Consider the following 20,577-nt stretch of genomic DNA (forward strand, 5'->3'; position numbering starts at 1 on the left):
GATCAGAACAAGGAAGAACGAAGATGAAGATATTTGTTGTGTCCTGCTTTCTAGTTTCTTCTTTCAAAAAAAATAAAGTAGACACCAAAATTAGATGGTTACTGGTTCTGCCATAATGAATTCAGGGTACCTGGATTTCAGTCATCTTGTAAGCAGCTGCTTCTCTACTGTCTGCCAATGCAGCACTCAATGAATTAACTTCTTGTTCTCGCATTCCAATTCTTTAAACACAAGAAAACTAAAGTCAGAGAAGCAGTAGTCTTTATCAATTGATGCTTTAACATACTGAAAAAAAAAACTTACATTTTCTCAAGATTTTCCAGTTTTGCTGAAGTAGAAACCTATGAATTCAGAATGAAGTTACATTAAAATTCAGAGCCAGATTTTGGAGAAGTTGCTTTCTTAAATGCAAACTTAAAATGATCAGACCCCATTTGGAGTATTGTGAGCAGTTTTGGGCCCCATATCTAAGGAAGGATGTGCTGGCCTTGGAAAGAGTCCAGAGGAGGTTCACATGAAGAACTTGTCGTATGAGGAATGTTTGAGGATTCTGGGTCTGTACTCGTTGGAGTTTAGAAGGATGAGAGGGGATCTTATTGAAATGTACAAGATACTGCGAGGCCTGGATAGAGTGGACGTGAGAGGATGTTCCCACTTGTAGGAAAAACTAGAACCAGAGGACACCATCTCAGATTAAAGGGACGATCCTTTAAAACAGAGATGAGGAGGAATTTCTTCAGCCAGAGTTTGGTGAATCTGTGGAACTCTTTGCCGCAGAAGGCTGTGCAGGTCAATTCATCAAGTGTCTTTAAGACTGAGATAGATAGGTTCTTGATTAATAAGGAGATCAGGGGTTATGGGGCAGGAGAATGGGGATGAGAAAATATCAGCCATTATTGAATGGCGGAACAGACTCGATGGGTCAAGTGGCCTAATTCTGCTTCTATGTCTTATGGTCTAAACTCACATCATTGCAATATTCCTGAACAAAAAAAAGAAAATATTTAACCACCAAATGCAGCATAAATTGGCGGATTTTTAAGTAAGCTAGTAGACACAAGGACAGATCATTTATGCAAGACTCCGGTATACCATGGTTCCTTTAATATCCACCTAATTGGAGATCTGCATTGAAATAGGAGCAAAGCACAAAATACTGAGGTAATTCATTACCTGTTGAATGTTCATTGCTTGCTCTCTAAGCACCTCATTGTCTTTTTTTAAAGCCTTTGAAGACAAAACACATTTTACAAATGGGGCTGCATAAACAGCACGTGAAACTTGGGGAATAAAACAATTATAATCACTCTACGGGGAATTTACAGGAACATGGAAATTACTGGCTGAGGTCAGTGGTGGTAGAAGATGGAAGCACAGAGATGGAAATTAAGCAACAGATTAGCTCTGATTGGAGTAATTGGAAATAGTACAGCAGAGCATTACGCGATACAAAAGCACAACTGAAAGATTCCACAAGACAGAGGAGAGACCGGCCTTGTTATATAATGATGAAACTTGGGCAGCTTCAAGTAGAGGAATGATCATTGGATATTAATAGGAGATGAGGATGCGGAGATGAATGTATGGAGTAATTGGAAAAGAGAAAATCAGGAACCAGCACATCAGGGAGGGGGGTCAGGCAAGATTGAGAGAGCATCGAAGTAAGTAACAATAAGAGATTAGGTTTGCTATAATATGCACATCTGTTGTGGAGAGAGGGGGGGGGGGGGGGGGGGGGGGAAGAGAGAAATGTGGTGAGAAGAGTAATGGAGATGGAATTGCCAAGAAGGTGGTGGTGGTGGCGGCAACCTAACAACAGATGGAAAGATGTGGTGAGGGATTGAAACACAGATTGGAAGAGGTGACTGACGGGGCAGAGATAGTGATTGGTACAAATTACTTTTCAAATATAGTTAAAGACAGAGTACCTGCATTATTTTCTCGTGGTTTTCTATTGCACACAACTGTGACTCCAACAGACCTTGAATGGAGTCAATTTTTTCATTCTTCTCATTAATCCTACAGTTGAAGAAATAAGTATTAGCAATCGTCAGAAAATAACCCCCACCCCAAAGTATATTGTGACTGCTCATTAACAAAGTACTTACGTTCTCTGAAGTTCTATCACCATGGATGCAGAAACGACCTAAAATGTTCAAGGTAGCAAAATATGCTGCATTATTTCACAGTAAAATCGAACAGATGCCCCTAATCAACAACCTGGACAAATAAGATATATCATTCAAGTAAATTTATTTAATTTAAAAACATGTCACAAAACAGTTTAAACAATAACTATTTCCACAGTTATCTTAAAAGTGCGAACAGAAAAATATAATTGCTCGTGTCAGTTGTGGTTCAGTTGACAGCACACAAATATCAATCCAACATGTCACAAAAAGCACATGAAAGCTCCCAGGTCAATTGCAAAGCAACAGTTTATAACACAAAATGAACCATTATCTGATTCAATGCATTTAAAAGACCAGCACAAGTTTGAAATACCATCAGCTGGAATCTGATATCTCAGCAATAAAATAGGATTTTGATATTGCACTGCCAAAGAACCCCAATTGTTAATTCACATTACTGTCCATGTGCAGGATTAATTATTATATATGTACAACTGTGTTCAGCTTAGTATGGTAGAGGAAATACTGACAGTGGGCACGATCCAATTATCATACTGCGCCTGAAAGTCAGTTCACCGCGGCGCAGTGTGGCTGATAAAGCCTGGAGATCCTGCTCCTGGGATCTACCCAGCTTGCAATGCCTTGCGAAGTCTAATGCAATATTAAAGCGAGACTGCCAGCTGGCATGGGCACTGCCAAGCTGACATTGTGCATGCGCGATCAGGCCGGGTAGCCACCCTCCCATAATGCATTTGGGATGGCGGCCGGGGGGAGAGGGGTGAGAAACAGTGTCAGGGGTCGCTTTGGGGAGCCACAGAGATTGGAAAAAGAGGCCACGTGTTCTCGGTCAAGGTCCCTTATACGCAAGTCACTTGTATAGCCATGTGGCATAGCCACGAGGCTAAACCCACTCGCTATGGGAATTTGTTCCCAATTAGTTCAATCATGCCAATGCAACTACTAACTTAGCCCAGTGTACAATGCTACATGGATTTTCTGATCAAAACTTCAATTAGGTGCAGGTGAAAGGATGGGGTAAAGGGGGGGGAAAAAAACTCAGAGGTCGGGGAAGAATCATCATCATGCAGAAGGTTTAGGAAGCTTCTCCATCGTGGGTCTAGATAATTTTATTACTCAAGCTTCTCCAGCATGGATCTAGACAATTTTATTACTCAAATAATATGTGCTTGATATTATCTGGAAATACTGCAGAGATACCACCTCTGCAATTTAAAATCCTTAATTCCACTAATTCCCTGGAAGAGTCTCCAAATTGGTTGAGCATCACTGAAATGATAGGAAAAACATCCAAAAGCAGGTATGAGTATTTAACTAACAAAAGCCAGTTCCTAGCCAATGCGGGAACATGCCATCTTCCAGAAAGGTTCCAGAGGAATATTCTAATTGGAGTTCAGATTTGGGCACTAGTTGAGGATATTAAAGTGGAAGTTGATGGTAGAGGGAATCAGATAGGGCAAGGGACAAGGCTGTTCTGAGATGGTGAACAGAGCACCACATTACCTTAATGGCCTCCTGTCCTTTTAAGTAAGATGAGTATATTTTTGATGAATGTAAGAAAGTCATATTTAATATTTTTTGCAGTAAAGTTATTAAAACCTCGGTTGAGATGCATACAGACAATAGGTCTGCTAAAGCTGTGATTAAGAGGTCGTAAAAGTGAGCTAATCATTGATTTTGCAGGTAAAGAGTTACCCTCATGGAATATTGTTCATGTTTAAAGGACAACAGGGGTGTAGGACATTTATAAGGGGTACTGTGTTTGGTCCTGGCTAAACAGGTCATGGGACATCTTGTGGGAGGAGACAGAAGAATGCCTAATGCTTTGGGTACAAATTATGTAATTAAGGGGAGGGGCCAAGTCTGTCTAAAAAGTTAGTTCTTCCTAGGATTTTAATCTGAACCAAGATGTTTCAGTTTTGGTCTTGATTTTATGTGCAGAAGCTTTGGAAAGAGAACTTCAGTAGAAACCGGATTCATAAATTGCTTTGAACTGTATTGGTTTGCTTAATTGGAATACTGGACAAGTTATGATTTTTTTTTCTTCGTTCACTTAACTGTTGTAACTTAACTGTAAAGCTATTTCTTTGTTGTTAATATGATTAATTCTGTGTTTAGATTGAAGTTAGTTTTAACATAAAAGATACCTATTGGTCAGTGTTTTCACTCCTGTAGTGCAGTAACCTTTCCACAGCTTTACAAATTGTAAATAGTGGGGTTCTTATCCAGCATCCATATATTCCAAATAAATCAAGAGGAGACAGAAATAGTGTAGTAGGAGAAAATAATTGATGATTAAACAGGAAGTGCAAGTTTTCTTTTAGTACATCCTTTGTCACTACACAGACTTTGCCTACAAATAGGTTGTAGAAAAGCTTATGAAATGTTTAGCAATACAGAGAGTTGTGAACACAGCCCAGTCGAACACACAAACCTGTCTCCCATCCACTGACTCTATCTACACCTCCCACTGCCTGGGGAAAGCGGCAGCAGAATCAAAGACCTCTCCCACTCGGATTACTCACTCTTCCAACTTCTTCCATCGGACAGGAGATGCAAAAGTCTGAGAACACGCACGAACAGACTCAAAAACAGCTTCTTCCCCACTGTTACCAGACTCCTAAACGACCCTCTTATGGATTGACCTGATTAATACTACAATCCTGTACGCTTCACCCGATGCATGTATTTACATTGTGTACCTTGTGTTGTCCTATTATGTATTTTTCTTAAAAATAGCTTTTTATAGAAATACAAGTATAGGTTTTTTTTAAATAAACAGAACAGCCTATGAAGATGAAGTAACTAATGCTATGGATCTGCCTATGGCTACAATCATAGAATCACTGTCGTGCAGAGGGGGCCATTCGGCCCATCGAGTCTGCACCAACCCACTGAAGAGGTACCCTACCTCGGGTCAGGCTCCCACCCTACGCCTTAACCCAGTAACCCCACCTAACCTAACCTTTTGGACACTTGATTATGGTCAATCGACATAATCTGCACATCTTTATTCCAACCTGCACATCTTTATTCCATGTGGACAGGATGGAATGGGAAAATCTATTAAAATTTTACGAGATGCAGGCACGAGTCAATGTTGTGGGATAAAAACATAAGTTGTCCAGAATTAATATTGAAGGAAAAGGCTCTGGTCAGGAGCACTCACCACGAAACAAAAGAAATACCTTTTGTAAAAATAAGCTTACAGAGCAGCTTGAGACAGGGGAAGCAGTGGTAGGTGTGGTAGAAACCTTGCCCATGGCAGGGAATGATATAGCAGGATCCCAAATCATAGTAATGTCTACTGTAATCAAACAGCTGATGGAGAATCCTGCCACAGAGAAATTATAAACAGACCATCCTGGGGTATTTCCAGAATGCATGGTGACACAATCACAGGGCATAAGCCAAGACACAAAAAAGGAGGAAGGAGTTGCGAGCCCTGGATGAGGTCATAAAGCTGTTATCTGATACCATCTTCAGTAAGCTAAATGAGGATGAAACAGACCAATGTGTTCAATTCAAAGAATTGCAGTAGAATGACTCAAAATTAAAACAACTCTATCAAACATTGTATTTAGCATTGGGAGCTTAATGCATTCCCGAGTATTACTTCGTGAAGAACTTATGAGAAAATGGCAACAACCACATGTTAGTGCAGAGGACAAATGGGCTGAAGTACACCAAACTGTATTGCCTTCGGAGTATAGGAAGGAGATTCTGAGAATAGCTCATGAGATGCCATTGGGGGGTCACCTCAAAAATAAGAAAACCTAAGCCAAAATTCTAAGACAGGTTTATTGTCCCAGACCACACAAGGATGTAGTCACCTTTTTTCAAACCAGTCACCTCTCATCAGGCAATATGGAAACCGCAAGTGGTAATCAAGCCAGCACCTCTGATCCTTAGCATTTGAAGAACCTTTTACCAAGGTCCTGATCGACTGTATAGGGCCATTGCCAAGAACACAATTGGAATCAATATGTTATCATGGACATATCCACCAGATTCCTGAAAGCCACACCCGTAAGAACCATTATTGCTTGGAGAGTAGCAAAGGAGCTAACCAAATTCTTTACCAGAAATGGCTTACCAAAGGAGATAATACTTGACCTTTGGCCTGATTGTATGTCAGGACTCTTTGAAGAAGTCATGAATGGGAAAGGGGGGACTGCCTGGGAGGGTGGATGAGCAAGAGATACCATGAAGGGTGGGGGAAACTGGCACGTACGGGTGAGGGCCAGTGTACAAAGCTGTGTAAATATATCATTTTGCCATGTATATATCTTGCTCTGCACAATTTCTCGTTTTTTTTTGTTACGGGGGGGGGGGGGGGGGGGGGGGGGGTTATTGTTTGTAAGGGAGAAAAATTGTGTTAAAAAACTTTAATAAATATATATTTTTTTAAAAAGAAGTCATGAATAGCCTGGAGGTCCAACAGTACAAATCAGCACTGGAGAGGTGGCACTAAACTTTGAAAACCACACTTAAGAGCTTATTGCCAAGACTGCCCTCATGATTGGGATAAAGGGATTCCATTTTTATTATTTGCTATTAGGGGCGTACCAAATGTAGTCTCAAATTGGTCCACAGATACGAGGTCAAAGGACCATTAAAATTAATTTGGGAAAAGTTACAAAATCAAAGACTACCTTTTTAGACGATGTCTCAAATTTCAGGAGACAACTGACTGTGGCCTGTGAAGTGATGAGAAAACATTTAAAACAGTTCAGCAGGAAATGAAAGCAAGGACTGATTGGAAGGCCCAGATGCTTAGTTTTACAAAAGGAGAGAGTGCTCGTGTTATTAACCCGTGTCAGGCGATCCCCTAAAAGCTAGATTCACTGAGCGATATCACGTTAAAAGAAAATTGAGCGAGGTAACTATCTGGTATGCACCCCGAATAGACACCAATCTCGCATGTCATGTGAACGGGATAAGCAAGTATTGGGTTAGAAGAGATGAGGACAAGCATGTGATCTTGTTAGTAATGAAGCAGGAGGAAGACGATGGGTCAATTTCTGACAGTGACATCCCTATAATACGTTTGGGCAATGAAAAGCACTGGAAAATTTAAACCAATGGTTAAATCATCTCCCAGATAAGAGCCTAACCCAAGACATGATGGGATGTTATCTACCCAGCAACAGGTGTCATGGGTCGGTCTAGAAACAGGTAGAAATCTGCCTAGTGATAGTAGCCAGCATTCAAAAAGTATGAGATTAGGTTTTAAAAGTAATGAGATACAGGTGTCTCGACAAATGGTATACAATTGCCAGCATCCCCAGAAGCACAAGGAAGTTTACACCCAAGCCAGAGAGGTGAGTTTAAAATCCAACAGCCAAGAGCATAAACTAGCATCCAAGGCTTAGAGCCAAGGCTGTGCAGAAACCTTTATAAAGGCAGTTTAAGCATCTTTGCTGATCCAGGAAAAGAAGTTTCCCAGATTTGATTATTCGCACTGTATTGTGTGGTAAATACAAGCTGGATTTGATTATAGATTTGTTTAATTTGGATTTTTTGTTTGGGAATTGGGAAGTCTTAAGGAGTTCAAGTATTGCAGATATATTTTAGGAACAAGGGTATGGTCTACATAAAGTGTATGTTTAGTGATTCCTATACTTAATGGTTGTAGTCTTGCTTGTGTGAATTTATCTTTTCTTCAATTTAATAAATAGTCTTTAATAATTGTTACATGATGACTGAGCTGGTTATTCTCACTGGGGCTTCACTTTACTTCTCAGCGCATTCCAAAAAAACATATGCCACGAACCAATGTTCTGAGTTGGGATACCATCAGCATGGTATGGACACGGTTTATCCGTCAAAAACAAATCTCAGTATTTATATATTTTCTGTTCTGTTGTGTGGGGTAAACTTATTGGAAATACTTTGATCAAGAAATCATTACAAATTATAATGGTGTGTTCCAATAAATTTTCTGTGCATGCTTGCCGGAGTGAAGAAAATTAGTAGCTGAAATTAGTGAGAGTGATTTAATGGGCAGCACAACAGCACAAGTGGATAGCACTGTGGCTTCAGAGCGCCAGGGTCCCAGGTTCGATTCCCCACCGGGTCACTGTCTGTGTGGAGTTTGCAAGTTCTCCCTGTGACTGCGTGGGTTTCCTCCGGGTGCTCCGGTTTCCTCCCACAGTCCAAAGACGTGCAGGTTAGGTGGATTGGCCATGATAAATTGCCCTTAGTGACCAAAACAAAAGGTTAGGGGGAGTTATTAGGTTAGGGGGGTCGGGTGGAAGTGAGGGCTTAAGTAGGTCGGTGCAGACTCGATGGGCCGAATGGCCTCCTTCTCCACTGTATGTTCTATGTCTAATGCGAGAGTGATATAATGCAATTGAAAAAACAAATGGAGATTCTGCAAATAGCTGGTTCATAATTAGTAACTTTGATTGTGCGTCTATTAACTCATGATTGGCAATTTATCCCATCTGTTTGCATACAAATGAAACCGTAAGGAACAGGGGTTATCGGAGTTATTGTGACTGACACCTGCCTGTTCAAAACATTTTAAGCACGCTATATTTGAAATTGTCCAAGAAAATAAATTATACTTTACCTGTTCAGCATTTTGAATTTGATGCTCTTGAATCTCTTGTTTTAAAATTCTATTTTCATCCCTTAAGTCCTTAAAAAAAGTGCAAATTACTACAAAATATATAGAATTTGGTTGGCTGAATTCAGAATTGCATAATCAGAAATGTCTGGGTTCAAGCAATACATATCTAATTGCCTATTAAAATAATATTGACAATGAAGGGTATTAGGAGTGGTGCACTCAACCCAGTGTCCCATGAAGATTTAAAAGTGCATCCATTTCAGCATAACTTGCCAGTAAAATCAAGATTATCACAGCAAGAAACACTTACTTCATAAGGTAAAGTCACCAGAGTCCCAGACGAACATTGGCTGTTCTCCCCTTTGAGGAGGAGAGCTGACTGGTGGTGATTTAACCTGATGGTCACCACACACCTCAGGCGAGGGGCTAGGTTGAGAAGCGGGGCTTCCATGAATAACCTCAAGCAGATATAGGAATTGAACCCACGCTGCTGGCCTCGCTCTGCATCATAAACCAGTTGTGTAGCCAATTGAGCTAAACCAGCCCCAGCTACTTCATTTCACAATAATAAAATGCCGTCTTGTATAAATTAATGCTTTTTTGCAATCCTGGAAGGAATGCAGGGCAAGGATAGGAAACCTTTTATTTGCCTCAAAATAGTTCTCAACAAGTGTAGACCATACAGCTCAGAGGCTGTTTGTCATTCAGTGAGGTTATCGCTGATCTGCTACCAAACTCCACCTACCTGCCTTTGTCCCATATCCTTAATACTCTGAATTTTAAAATTAACAATTGACCTATGAATTGCCAGTGCAGAAGAGTCCCAAACCACTATCACCCTTTATGAAATGTTCCATAATATCACTCCAAAAGGATTTACTTCATCAAGTTATATATTCTAAATTTCAATAAAAGTCACCCCATATCCTTCAGCTTGTATGATCTATCCTTGTAATTTAACTGTTGAGTGCAGGCATCATTCTGGTACATGTGAACACATGAAAATGTTGTTCAACATGGGGAAATTGGACTCTCAAAGCACATGGAGAAGGGGAATATAAAGTGTCAAAAAAAGAAAAAACAAAACACTGACTAGTTTTTGTTGCTAGCTTTTAACTCTATAATATTATTCTTCAACCAACAGATGGGTACTTACACAGGGTTTAATATATTGGTCATTCTTCATTTCCACAAAAATATAAATAGTGTGATAATGAAAGTAAAATACTGCAAATGCTGGAATCTGAAACCAAAACAGAAAATTCTGAAAAAAACTCAAGCAGGCCTGGCAGCATCTCTGCAGGCAGAAAATAGAGTCAACGTTTTAAATCTGTAGGACTTCTTCAGAGTCTCTGAAGAGTCATACGGACTCAAATCGTTAACTCTATTTTCTCTATCCACAGATGCTGCCAGACCCAAGTTTTTCCAGCATTTTCTGTTTGAGGCTTTTTTTCTGCACATGCTAAAACAAATCTCCATAGTTCACACCACAATATAAAAAGGACATGTATTAATACTAACGGTGTGTTTACCACCTTATCATCTGGAACTTTGAAGTGTAGTCACTGTTGCAATGTAGGAAACAGGGCAGCCAATTTGCTCACAGCAATGATGCTCAAATAGCTATAAAGGTACTTTGAAACATTCAGCGTGGGATAAACATCGGCCAGGAAATCACATCACCTGTGCCCATCTTTGAACAGTGCCACAGTAACTTGTGTCCACATGAGGGAGTAGGCGAGATTTATGTTTAATGATTAATCTGAAAGGCAGCTTTGGCAATTCAATCTCCCAGGACAAACGTCCCCCTGGACTGGATTATGTGCTCAAAATTCTGGAATGGGACTGGAACCAAACCTTTGACTGTAAGAGTGCCATTACTGAGCCACGGTTGACACCATTAAGTAATGGTGTTTTAATGGCACTTGTGTTTTTGGTAAAGAAAATAATAAATTCTCTGCTCGGGTTAGGGAAAAGTTGAGAACTTCCATGAAAAATATTTCTTTTGATCCAGAGATGGCTAAAAGTAGCAGGATAAACATGTATCAATTACTCAATAGTATCAAGCGCATTTTCTGCTATGATTAACCGTTTAATTTTAACTGGATGGGTCCCAAATAGATACCACTTTCCCCTTTAATTGCTGGTTTAAGATCATCACAGACACAAGTCTGGAAATTAACTCATTATCATGTTGGTAAGACAACATATTTTCCCCTCTTGGCCCTTTCTCTCTTCTGTGTACCATGTGCCCACCCCAAACACTAAGAGTTCAAACTACAAGATATTGCGTTATAGCGTTTAAATGTTTCTTCTATTAATGATAATTGAGTTTATATTCTCATGTATGAAATTAAAGGGGGTTTAAATCCTAAATAAGGATGTAAAAGGAGCCACATTTAAGTTTCAAGAAAAGGTGCAGATTAAAGCTTACAAGGTTAACTCAGAACTGGCATGCAAGTAACAATAGGACCATAATTGATACATTGGCTATCCAATTAGTCATTAACCCCAGCAAAAAAAAATTCAACCAAGAAACCAAATTACAGCCAAAAGTGTTGTTCTCTGCAATGGATAATTTGAAGTGGTTGACCTACCTCAATTTCTTCCCCTTTGGTTGCCACTTGAATAAGTCCAGTTTCTAATAGCTCTTCAACTGTTTTTATTTTTTCATCCCGTTCTTGAAGACTGGTTAAAAAGACATATCAAACTCATGCAAGTGTAACAAAACGATGCTGGTTTAAACTAAACGGCAAAGGTGACTCACCCTTTTTGCATCTGTTCCAACATGCATAAAGCTGAAGCCTGCATACAAAAAAAAATGAATACGAATTGGTGTTGAAGAATCTCAGTCTAAGCTGCAAAAGGGAGTAATTACGCTGATTGGTGTGTTCTTATAGGTGATTACAGGAATTTTTGCAATATAGCTGCTTCTTCAAACTATTATGCTTAATTCCACATTGCACTCTTAAGGAAGTTTCTGTTAAAGTTAGTTACTTTACATTCAGAAAAACCAAGTCCATAAACCCATTTCCATATTTTTCTGTTCTGGAATAAAATGTAAAATAATGGCAATTGTGAACTACAGCTCCAGAATTTTGTCCATTGTCTCGAGAGCCTTCCAGCAATAGGAAATTTGGAACACAGGAATAAAAGCCCCATACCCTCCTGTGACAAATTTAAAAATCTAAAAGGAGGCACTTGGGATGTGAGCAATGAAACCATTTGTGTATGCCCATCACTTGTTCCCCAAGAATAAAAACAATAAACACAGATTGTATTGACATTATAACCCCAAGTTGGGAAGGGGGGGTAGATTCCTTCCCTTGAACCATGGGTTACTCTGACAATCTGGCAGCTTTAGCAGATATTTTTCATGTTTCCTTATGCACACTCAAACACTAGGTTCTAGTCTAGTACCATAACTACCATACTATTCCAAAAGCAGATTACCAAAGTCAAATGTTAATTAAACGCAAAAAACTCTAAACTTCAAATTATTAGAACTCAAGTTGAAATATAAAATCATAAAATTTACCTGTTCAGATGTCTGAACCTGCAACTTTTGTACTTCAGCCGCTAAAGTCTTTTTCTCTTTCTGCAAACTCTAAGTATTAAAGAAAACAGAAATATGGTATATTCTTGGTCTATGAACATCCTTTTTTTTTAAAAAAAAAGTTAAAAAAGTATTTTTAATAGTGTTCCATTTGTACAATACATTTAACATCAAAACCCGTTGTTCTCATAGTAGATGATACACAGAACCAACATAACAGTAGATGATGCAACCCATCCACCAAGATGAAAAAAACTACAACCAACCAAACAAAACAATTCCAAACCCATCCCCCACCAGCCCCCCACCCCCCAAGCGACTGACAGTGATTATTTCTGTAGAATCCCTCAACCGACCCTTGATGGTGTACTTAACTTTCTCCTTATACTAAAATTCCATTAGGTCCCCAACCATACCGAGGCACTGGGCGGAGAAAGGACCTCCACCTCAGCAGAACTTGCCTCCAGGCAATCAGTGCGGCAAAGGCAAAGACATCCGCCTTCACTCCTGTCTGCAGCCTGGCGAGTCCCTCACCCCCAAAAAAGGCCACCAAAGGACAAGGCTCCAGGTGAATATTCAGAATCGCCAACATGGTTTTGAAGAAGGGGACCCTAAAGCTTACCAATGTGGGGCACGACCAGAACATGCATGTAATTGGCCAACCCCCCGGAACACTGCTTGCACCTGCCTTGTACCTCAGGGGAAAAAACACTCAACTTAGTTTTGGTCAGGTGCGCCCTGTGAATCATCTTAAGCTGGATCAGACCAAGCCACGCATTTGAAGACATGGAATTCACCCTGCAAATGGCCTCAGTCCACATCTCAACATTTACTATAGGCTCTAGACAGCTCCCATTCCCACTTCACCTTCACTCCATCCACCAAACAAGAGTTCTTGGACACAAGTCGCCCATTAAAAAAACAGGTGTGCTTCCTCTTCTGACCCCACCAATGAAAGTATCCTTTCCAACAGAGACATCCACAGTGCCTCAGAAAATGTTGGGAAGGGCACCCGCACAAAATTCCTTAACTGTTGGTATCTGAACGAATTAGTCTCCCTCTTCGCAATCGCTAATGCAAATAAGAGGGGAGACAGACATCCATATCTGGTCCCCCTTTTCAAATGTAAGTACCCCGAACTCAAGGTGTTAGTACGAATGCTAACCCAGGGGGCTCCATATAGCAAGCGCACCCATTAAATCATTTTTGGCCCAAGACCGAACATCTCTAGGTCTTCGAACAGGTAGCTCCATGCCATTCGGTCGAATGCCTTCTCGGCATCTAAAGACACTATCATCTCCGCCGCAGGCTCCTCAGACAGGGAGAGAACCACATTCAACAGCCTCAGGATATTGGTTGACAATTGCCGCCCCTTGACAAAGCCCGTCTAATTCTCCACAATCATCAGGAACACAGGGCTTCAGCTTTACCGCCAATACCCTAGTGTCATGCGAGTGTCCCTTTAAGAACGGTTTTGTTTTAATCACATGGCTTGTAGCACGGCTTCAGTGATGTCATTTGTACGCGTCAGGTGAGAGGGGGTTTAGTGTTTTGGTTTCATTTTCAGTTTGTTCGTTTGGACTGCAGAAAGTTTCCTGTATTTCTCGGTTTTATTTGAAAGCTGTTCCAGTGAACTGATAGCACACCGTGTGTGGCAAACTGCTGTGGTAAACTTAAAGTTAGAGCGCTTTCCAGGAGGAGTTTTGGATCTGTTGGTTGGAGATTGGACCAGAATCTCAGGAAAATGACCAGTCCCATTTAAGTGAGATTGTGTGTGCTGGGCCACACCCTTGAAAGGGGTTTGGTTTTATTGGATTTTGTATTGGAACAGCCAAGGTAGCTGTTGTGTTTTTTTCATATTTGTAATTGATAACAAATCATTGCTAAGTGTTTTATATATGTTAACTACATTCTTAGAATAAACTTTGTTTTGATAAAAGCACCTAGGAAGTCTGATGAATCACACCTAAAGGGAAGGCACTTGTGCTCATCCTAGACAAATTCAACATAAAAGTTATAGGTCAGGTGAGCTTCATAATATACTCTGGAGTTTCTACGCCTTGGCCCATAACATTAGCATCTACATTTAGCAGCATGATAGGCCAGTATGACCCACACTCCATTGGGTCCTTATTCTTTTTCAACAGTAGTGAAATGGAGGCTTGAGAGAGGGTAGCAGGCAGGAACCTCCTGGGATAGAGTCATTGAACATGTCCAACAACAATGGAACCAACTGATCTGCAAACGTCTTATAGAATTCAATTGGCAACCCATCAGGCCCAGGCATTATACCCGTTTACACCCGTCCAGTACTAGTCAAAATCTCCTCAGGACCTAACGGGACCTAACCCATCTCTCATCCCCGACCACCAGATACTCAAATCCGCTTAAAAATGTCAACATGTCCACCTCCCACTACTGAGGGTTCCAATTTAAAAAATTCTTATAAAAAGCCTCATATGCTACATTAACTTTATCTGGGGTGGAAATCAAACTCCCCACTCGAATCCCTAACCTGACTAATCTCCCAGGAGGCCGCCTGCCACCTCAGCTGATGAGCTAATAGGAGGCTAGCCTTATCCCTATACTCATAAAAGACCCCCCCCTCGAACACTGCAACTGTCTCACCTCCTTCCCCATAGACAACAGATCAAACTGTGTCTTTTCCTGCTCGCCAGAAGCTCTGGGGGTAGGGTCGTACGAGTGGCTGCGGTCCAGCTCAAACATCTCATCAACCAACCTCTGCCATGTTGCCCTTTCCTCCCACTTCATATGCACCTTGTGCAATATAATCTCTCCTCTAATCACTTCCTTCAAGGCCTCCCAAAGTGTGGAGGGCAAGACCGAATCATTCTTATTCAATTCCACATACTCACATGTTCCCACAAAACCCCAAATCCGCCAATAACCCTACATCTAAACTCCACAATGGGCACGGAGAGGGGCCCGAATCCAGAACCAAATCTACCCGATAAAGGGGCATGCCCAGAGATGGCAATGGTATTCTGCCTTCCTCACCCAAGGGAAAAGAGAGCTACCCACCTGAAATAAGTCAACCCTCGGGTACACCTTAATTACCGGGGAGAAGAACGAGGCTTCTGCCAGAGTGTTGCTCTATCCAACTCTGGAGGGGGCGCCATACTCCCTCCCCCACCATCTTACCAAACATCTGTGAAAAGTACACAGTTGAATTCAGGCCCCACGCCCTCCACCTCAACGACCATGAGGTTTTGCCTCCTCAACCGATTCTCCAGTCATCTACCTTCACCCTCAGATTCTTGCTCTTTTCCCCTCCCACCATTGAGATCTCAGCCTCCAACAAGGCAATTTGGTTGCTGTGCCTTGACAAAGCCTCCACCATCCCTTTCAGCACTTCGCAATGTTCCTTGACCTCCAAAGTCCTCTCCAACTTCTCATGAACAGGCCCCAGCATCTCCGCAATCGACTTAGTGTCGAGCATCACCCTGCATTGGCTCTCAAAATGTTTTTCAAACTGTTTTTCGAACTGGATGGCCAGTAACCCAGTTAGCATGTCTGCCATGATGGGAGTGGCTCTGACTGCCTCACCTGCCGCCACCATCATCCCTGCTGAGGCTCGAAGCAAAGCCTCCAAGTCAATTGAACGATTTTCCAGCCACAGATTTCTTAGTTGTAGCCTTTTTTGATATACTTCACCTCTAGGACCCCTCTACTTTCTCATTAGGAAGAGATTGCCTACCTTAAACCATAGGAACCAGGCAAAAAGAGCCAAAAAAAAGAATCAAGTACCCTGGCAGGAACTACCTAATGCACGACCTCTTCCCACATGCCATCACCAGAAGCCCTCACGAGCACACCTTTTCATGGGTGGGGAAGAGAAAGCGAAAAGGATGGAATGAGGGTGAAGGTGGGGGAATACACGATTCTGCTGACAACCCGGGAATTACATAATATGTAAGCAAGATCCACCTGCTCGACCGCATGTTCTTAGCCTCGATTTGAAACTAATTTTTCTCAGGTCCTTTTGACCATTCTAGTCAGGCAAGGTTTCAAATTTGGGATGCAGAGGTATAACGGTACTTGCCATCGTGATCGGTTCTTAATTCGTATAAACGTATGAACTAGGGAGCAAAAGGCAGCTATTTGCTCCCTAGTTCATACGTTTATACGAATTATACGATTCGTATCGGTTATAAGATCACAATAAGATCACAACGGATTGGTTTGTGGCCTCAACTTCACTTTCCTTTCCACCCCCCGCTCCCCTCCCCCCATACCCTTTGACTCCCCTGTCAATCAAGAATCTAAAAGCCTTAAAAATATTCAATAACCTCCACAGCTCTCTGGCAAAGACAGCTCCACAAATTTTCATCCCTCAAAACGTCTCAACAATGTCATAAATGGGGGACCCCTTATTTTTAAGCTGTGTCCTCTAGTTTTAGTCTCTCCCTGAAAAGTTAATATCCTTTCAGCATCCACCCTGTTAATTGGGAACAGTACACTAGGTATGATCTCAGCAGTACCCTATACAGTAACAATATATCTCCACCATTATATTCCATTTGTCTTGCAACAAACATTCCATTTGCCTTTCTAATCACCTGCGGTACCTGCATACTAACATTTTTTGACTCATGGACACCCAGATCCCCCGCTCAGAAATCTCTTGCCACTTGAATAATATACTGCTATTTGTAATTAATCCTGTCAAAGTGGACAAGTTCACATATTACACTCCTTCCGTCACATTTTTGCCTATTCTATATCCCTTTGCAGACATCAGCCACTTGGTGTTCTTTACATAAATTTACTTTCCTACCTATCTTTGGGTCACCAGAAACTTAAGCAACCATACATTCGGTCCCATCATCCTGACATCCAAATCATTGATATAGATTGTAAATAGGGGAGGCCCCAGCACTGATCCCAGTGGAATTCCACTCGTTATATCTCACCAACTCAAAAATGACTCTTTTATGCCCACTCTGCCTCCAGTTAGCTAATCATTCCTCTTCCCATGCTAATGTCACCCACTACAACACAAGGTCTTAGTTTGTTAATGATCTTTGATGTGGCACGTTATGGAAATCCAAGTACGCCACATCCAATGGTTCCCTTTATCCATGCTGCTTCCTCAATTAACTCCAATAAATTAGTCTAACAGGATTTCCCTTCAACAAAACCATGTTGACTCTGCCTGAATGCATTGAGATTTTGTATGTCCCCTGCTAAAACCTCCTTCAAAATAGATTCCATCACTTTCTTGATGACAGTTAAGCTAACTGGCCTGTGGTATCATGCTTTCCACCTCCCTATTATATTTAATAGAGGAGTTACATTCACTCTTTTCCAATCTAATAGGACCTTTTGAGAATCAAGGGATTTTGGAAAATGAAAACCCACAGATCTACTATCATAGCAGCTACTTCTTTTAAGACTCTAGAATGAAGTCCGTCGGGACATGGGGATTTATCACCTTTTAATTAGAATGTTGTATGCAGTTGCAGCATTGCATTCCCCACTTTTGTATTCTATTCCTTGTCCACTAAAGGAAAGCATTCCATATGCTTTTTTCACCACTTTATCCACATGTCCTGCTACTTTCAGGACCTGTGAACATGAACTCATTTCCTCTACACCACTCAATATCCTTCCATTTATTGTGTACTCCCTGACTTTGTTTGTCCTCCTAAAATGCATTATCTCTCGCTTCTCTGGATGGAATTTAATTTGTCACTTTCCCACCCGCCTCAACAAACCATCATTATTATTCTGGAGTCGACAGCTATCCTCTTTACTAATCAACTACACGGTTAATCTTTGTCCTGTTATGGGCGAGGCTTTTTCAAACTCCCAAGATGTATCATGGAGTTCAACCAACCTCTCCCTTTAATGGATTTGTTGCTTTTCCGAGCACGCGGCTTGTTCCCCAGGTGTGATATTACAATTAAGGACACGTGGTTTTTAAACACAAAACAATGTTTATTCTATGAACTCAACTTAACCTTTTAAATAAACATTGGATCCCTTAACACCCCTTACTTCAAAGATAACCCTGAAAATAAAACACCACTAACTAATCCCTCAGTTATTCCTTTCAACATCCAAGAGAGACTTAACACCTTTAAACAGAAACACATCAGGTTAAAGAATATATATATTTTCTGTAGAATGGCAGAGATATATTAGCTTGGTTGACTTCAGCTCCAGCACCTTGCTTTCTTCCTGCAGCTCTCTGGAAACACACAGACACACACAAGCTGCTTTTTCAAACTGGCTTTCTCCCTTCAAGCAACTCACAGCAAACCAGAACTTCTCAAGTTGCTGTCTCAAACTGGCTTTCTCCTTTTAATCAGCTCACAGCAAAACAGCCAGGCACTTTGAAGCTGCTCTCAGCAAAACTGAAACCTCAAAATGGCTGAACTGAGCTGAGCTCCACCCACTCTCTGACATCACTGTTTTCTTAAAGGTACATTGCTTACACATCCATTTCTTAAAGGTACTCTCACATGACAGTGCCATCTGCAATTTTCCCAATCATGCCTCCCACATTGAAGTTTAAATTATCATTACAACAAAGGGCCCGAACACAGCCCTGTAGAACACCATTTACAAAAGCATCCATCAAACATTGCCTTTACTTTGTCGCTGAACTAATTTTGAATCCAACTTGCCACATTCTTCTGCATCCCATGGGCTTTTACTTTTCTGATTAGATTGCTATGCGAGCCCTTATTAAATAACTTACATAAATCCATGTAGATAACATCCACTGCACTACCCTCAATCTCCCAGATTACTTTCTCAAAGATATTGATTAAGTAGTGAGACACAACCTTTCCCTAACAAAACAGTTTTGACTATCCCAGATCAATTATTTTCTTTCTAACTGACAGTTTATCTCATCTCAGAATTAATTCTAATATTGGCCCACCACCAATGGCATATAATTATTTGGCCTATCCCTCAGACCTTTTTGAAATAATGGTACAACATACGTAGACCCCCAATTCTCTGGTACCTCGCCTGTATCTATAGTGAGGATTGAAAAATAATCCTCCGAGCATCTGCCATTTCCTCACTGACATCCTTTAACAACCTGGGATACAATCCCTTCGGCCCTGGTGATTCATCCACCTTCAAAGATGGCAGTCCCTCCAGTACTTCCTCTCTCATTATGCTCATTGTGAAATACTGAGACAAAACTAGAACTAGAAAGTCTGCCTCATTCTTCACCTTTGTGAAGAATTGTACATCCATGCAGAAGTTACCTTGTACACATCTGATAGGCCGTAACCTAGGCCCGAACAATGGTTATCCTTTTGCTCTTAATGCATGCATTTTCCTCGATTTAACCAGCCCTTTTTAAAATATCCTCTTTGTTTTCCTATTCTCGTGTCCACAAGACACCTGATTTGATTTGATTTATTGTCACATGTACCGAAGTACAGTGAAAACTATTTTTCCGCGGCTGAGGGAACGTACACAGAAGACAAAAGAATAATCAACAGAGAACATTGACAAATGGTACATCGACAAACAGTGTTTGGTTACAGTGTGGAACAAGGGGCCAAACAAGGCAAACACATAACTCTGGGCTTTCTACAGTATTAAGCTTTTTGTGACTATCATAAGCTTTCTTTTTCTGCTTCATCTTCCCCTCTGTACTTCTGAACAACCCAAGGAGCTCTAGATTTGGTAGTACCACCCTTATTTTCCATGGGAAAATGTCTACACTGCCAGTAGAATCGTTCCTTTGAATGTCACCTACCCATTTGCCACTGACTTTCCTTCAAGCAACTGCATTCAGTCCACTTTAGCCAGAGTACTTCTCAGCTTCATAAAATTTGTTTCCCACCAGGTTAGAACTTTTATTCCTGTTCTATCTTTGCCCTTTTCCAGAATGATGCTAAATATAACTGCATTATGGACAGCATCTCCAAAATGATTCCCCACCACTACTTGAGCCACTTGTCCAGCTTGATTTCCCAAGTCTAAAACTGGAATTGCGTCCGCTCTCATTGGGCTTGTGACATACATGCTAAAGGTCTCTTAAATGCAGTTCCGTTGTGCCCCTGCCTCTCACACAGTTCACATCCCAGCTGATATTAGGATACTTCCCCAACTATTATTACCCTATTGGTCCTGCACTCAGAAATTTGTCTACATATTTGTTGTTCCATCTCCCTTTCGCTATTTAAAGTTCTATGGTACACACTTAGCAGGATTGCTGCGCCTGAGTTCAACCTATATGGCCTCATTTGATGACTGATTTAGTATACCATCCCTCCTTGCAGCCGTAATTGATGCCTTAA

The 20,577-nt window shown here is 41.1% G+C and overlaps 1 protein-coding gene across 8 annotated transcripts in view; it reads right to left on the reverse strand.

Moving 5' to 3' along the window:
• Nucleotides 1–20,577, reverse strand: part of ktn1 (kinectin 1) — a 180,507-nt gene that overhangs the window by 64,143 nt on the left and 95,787 nt on the right. For all 8 annotated transcript variants that reach the window (XM_072489693.1, XM_072489692.1, XM_072489694.1 and 5 more), the window contains 9 exons: nt 12,266–12,334; nt 11,495–11,532; nt 11,325–11,415; nt 8,728–8,796; nt 2,109–2,146; nt 1,929–2,019; nt 1,174–1,227; nt 304–341; nt 131–221 (listed from right to left, as the gene is read on the reverse strand). In XM_072489693.1, the coding sequence (XP_072345794.1) occupies nt 131–221; nt 304–341; nt 1,174–1,227; nt 1,929–2,019; nt 2,109–2,146; nt 8,728–8,796; nt 11,325–11,415; nt 11,495–11,532; nt 12,266–12,334 (579 nt within the window). The remainder of the gene's footprint in view (nt 1–130; nt 222–303; nt 342–1,173; nt 1,228–1,928; nt 2,020–2,108; nt 2,147–8,727; nt 8,797–11,324; nt 11,416–11,494; nt 11,533–12,265; nt 12,335–20,577) is intronic.

This window comes from Scyliorhinus torazame, chromosome 2 (assembly GCF_047496885.1).
Source record: "Scyliorhinus torazame isolate Kashiwa2021f chromosome 2, sScyTor2.1, whole genome shotgun sequence".
Taxonomy (NCBI): Eukaryota; Metazoa; Chordata; class Chondrichthyes; order Carcharhiniformes; family Scyliorhinidae; genus Scyliorhinus; species Scyliorhinus torazame.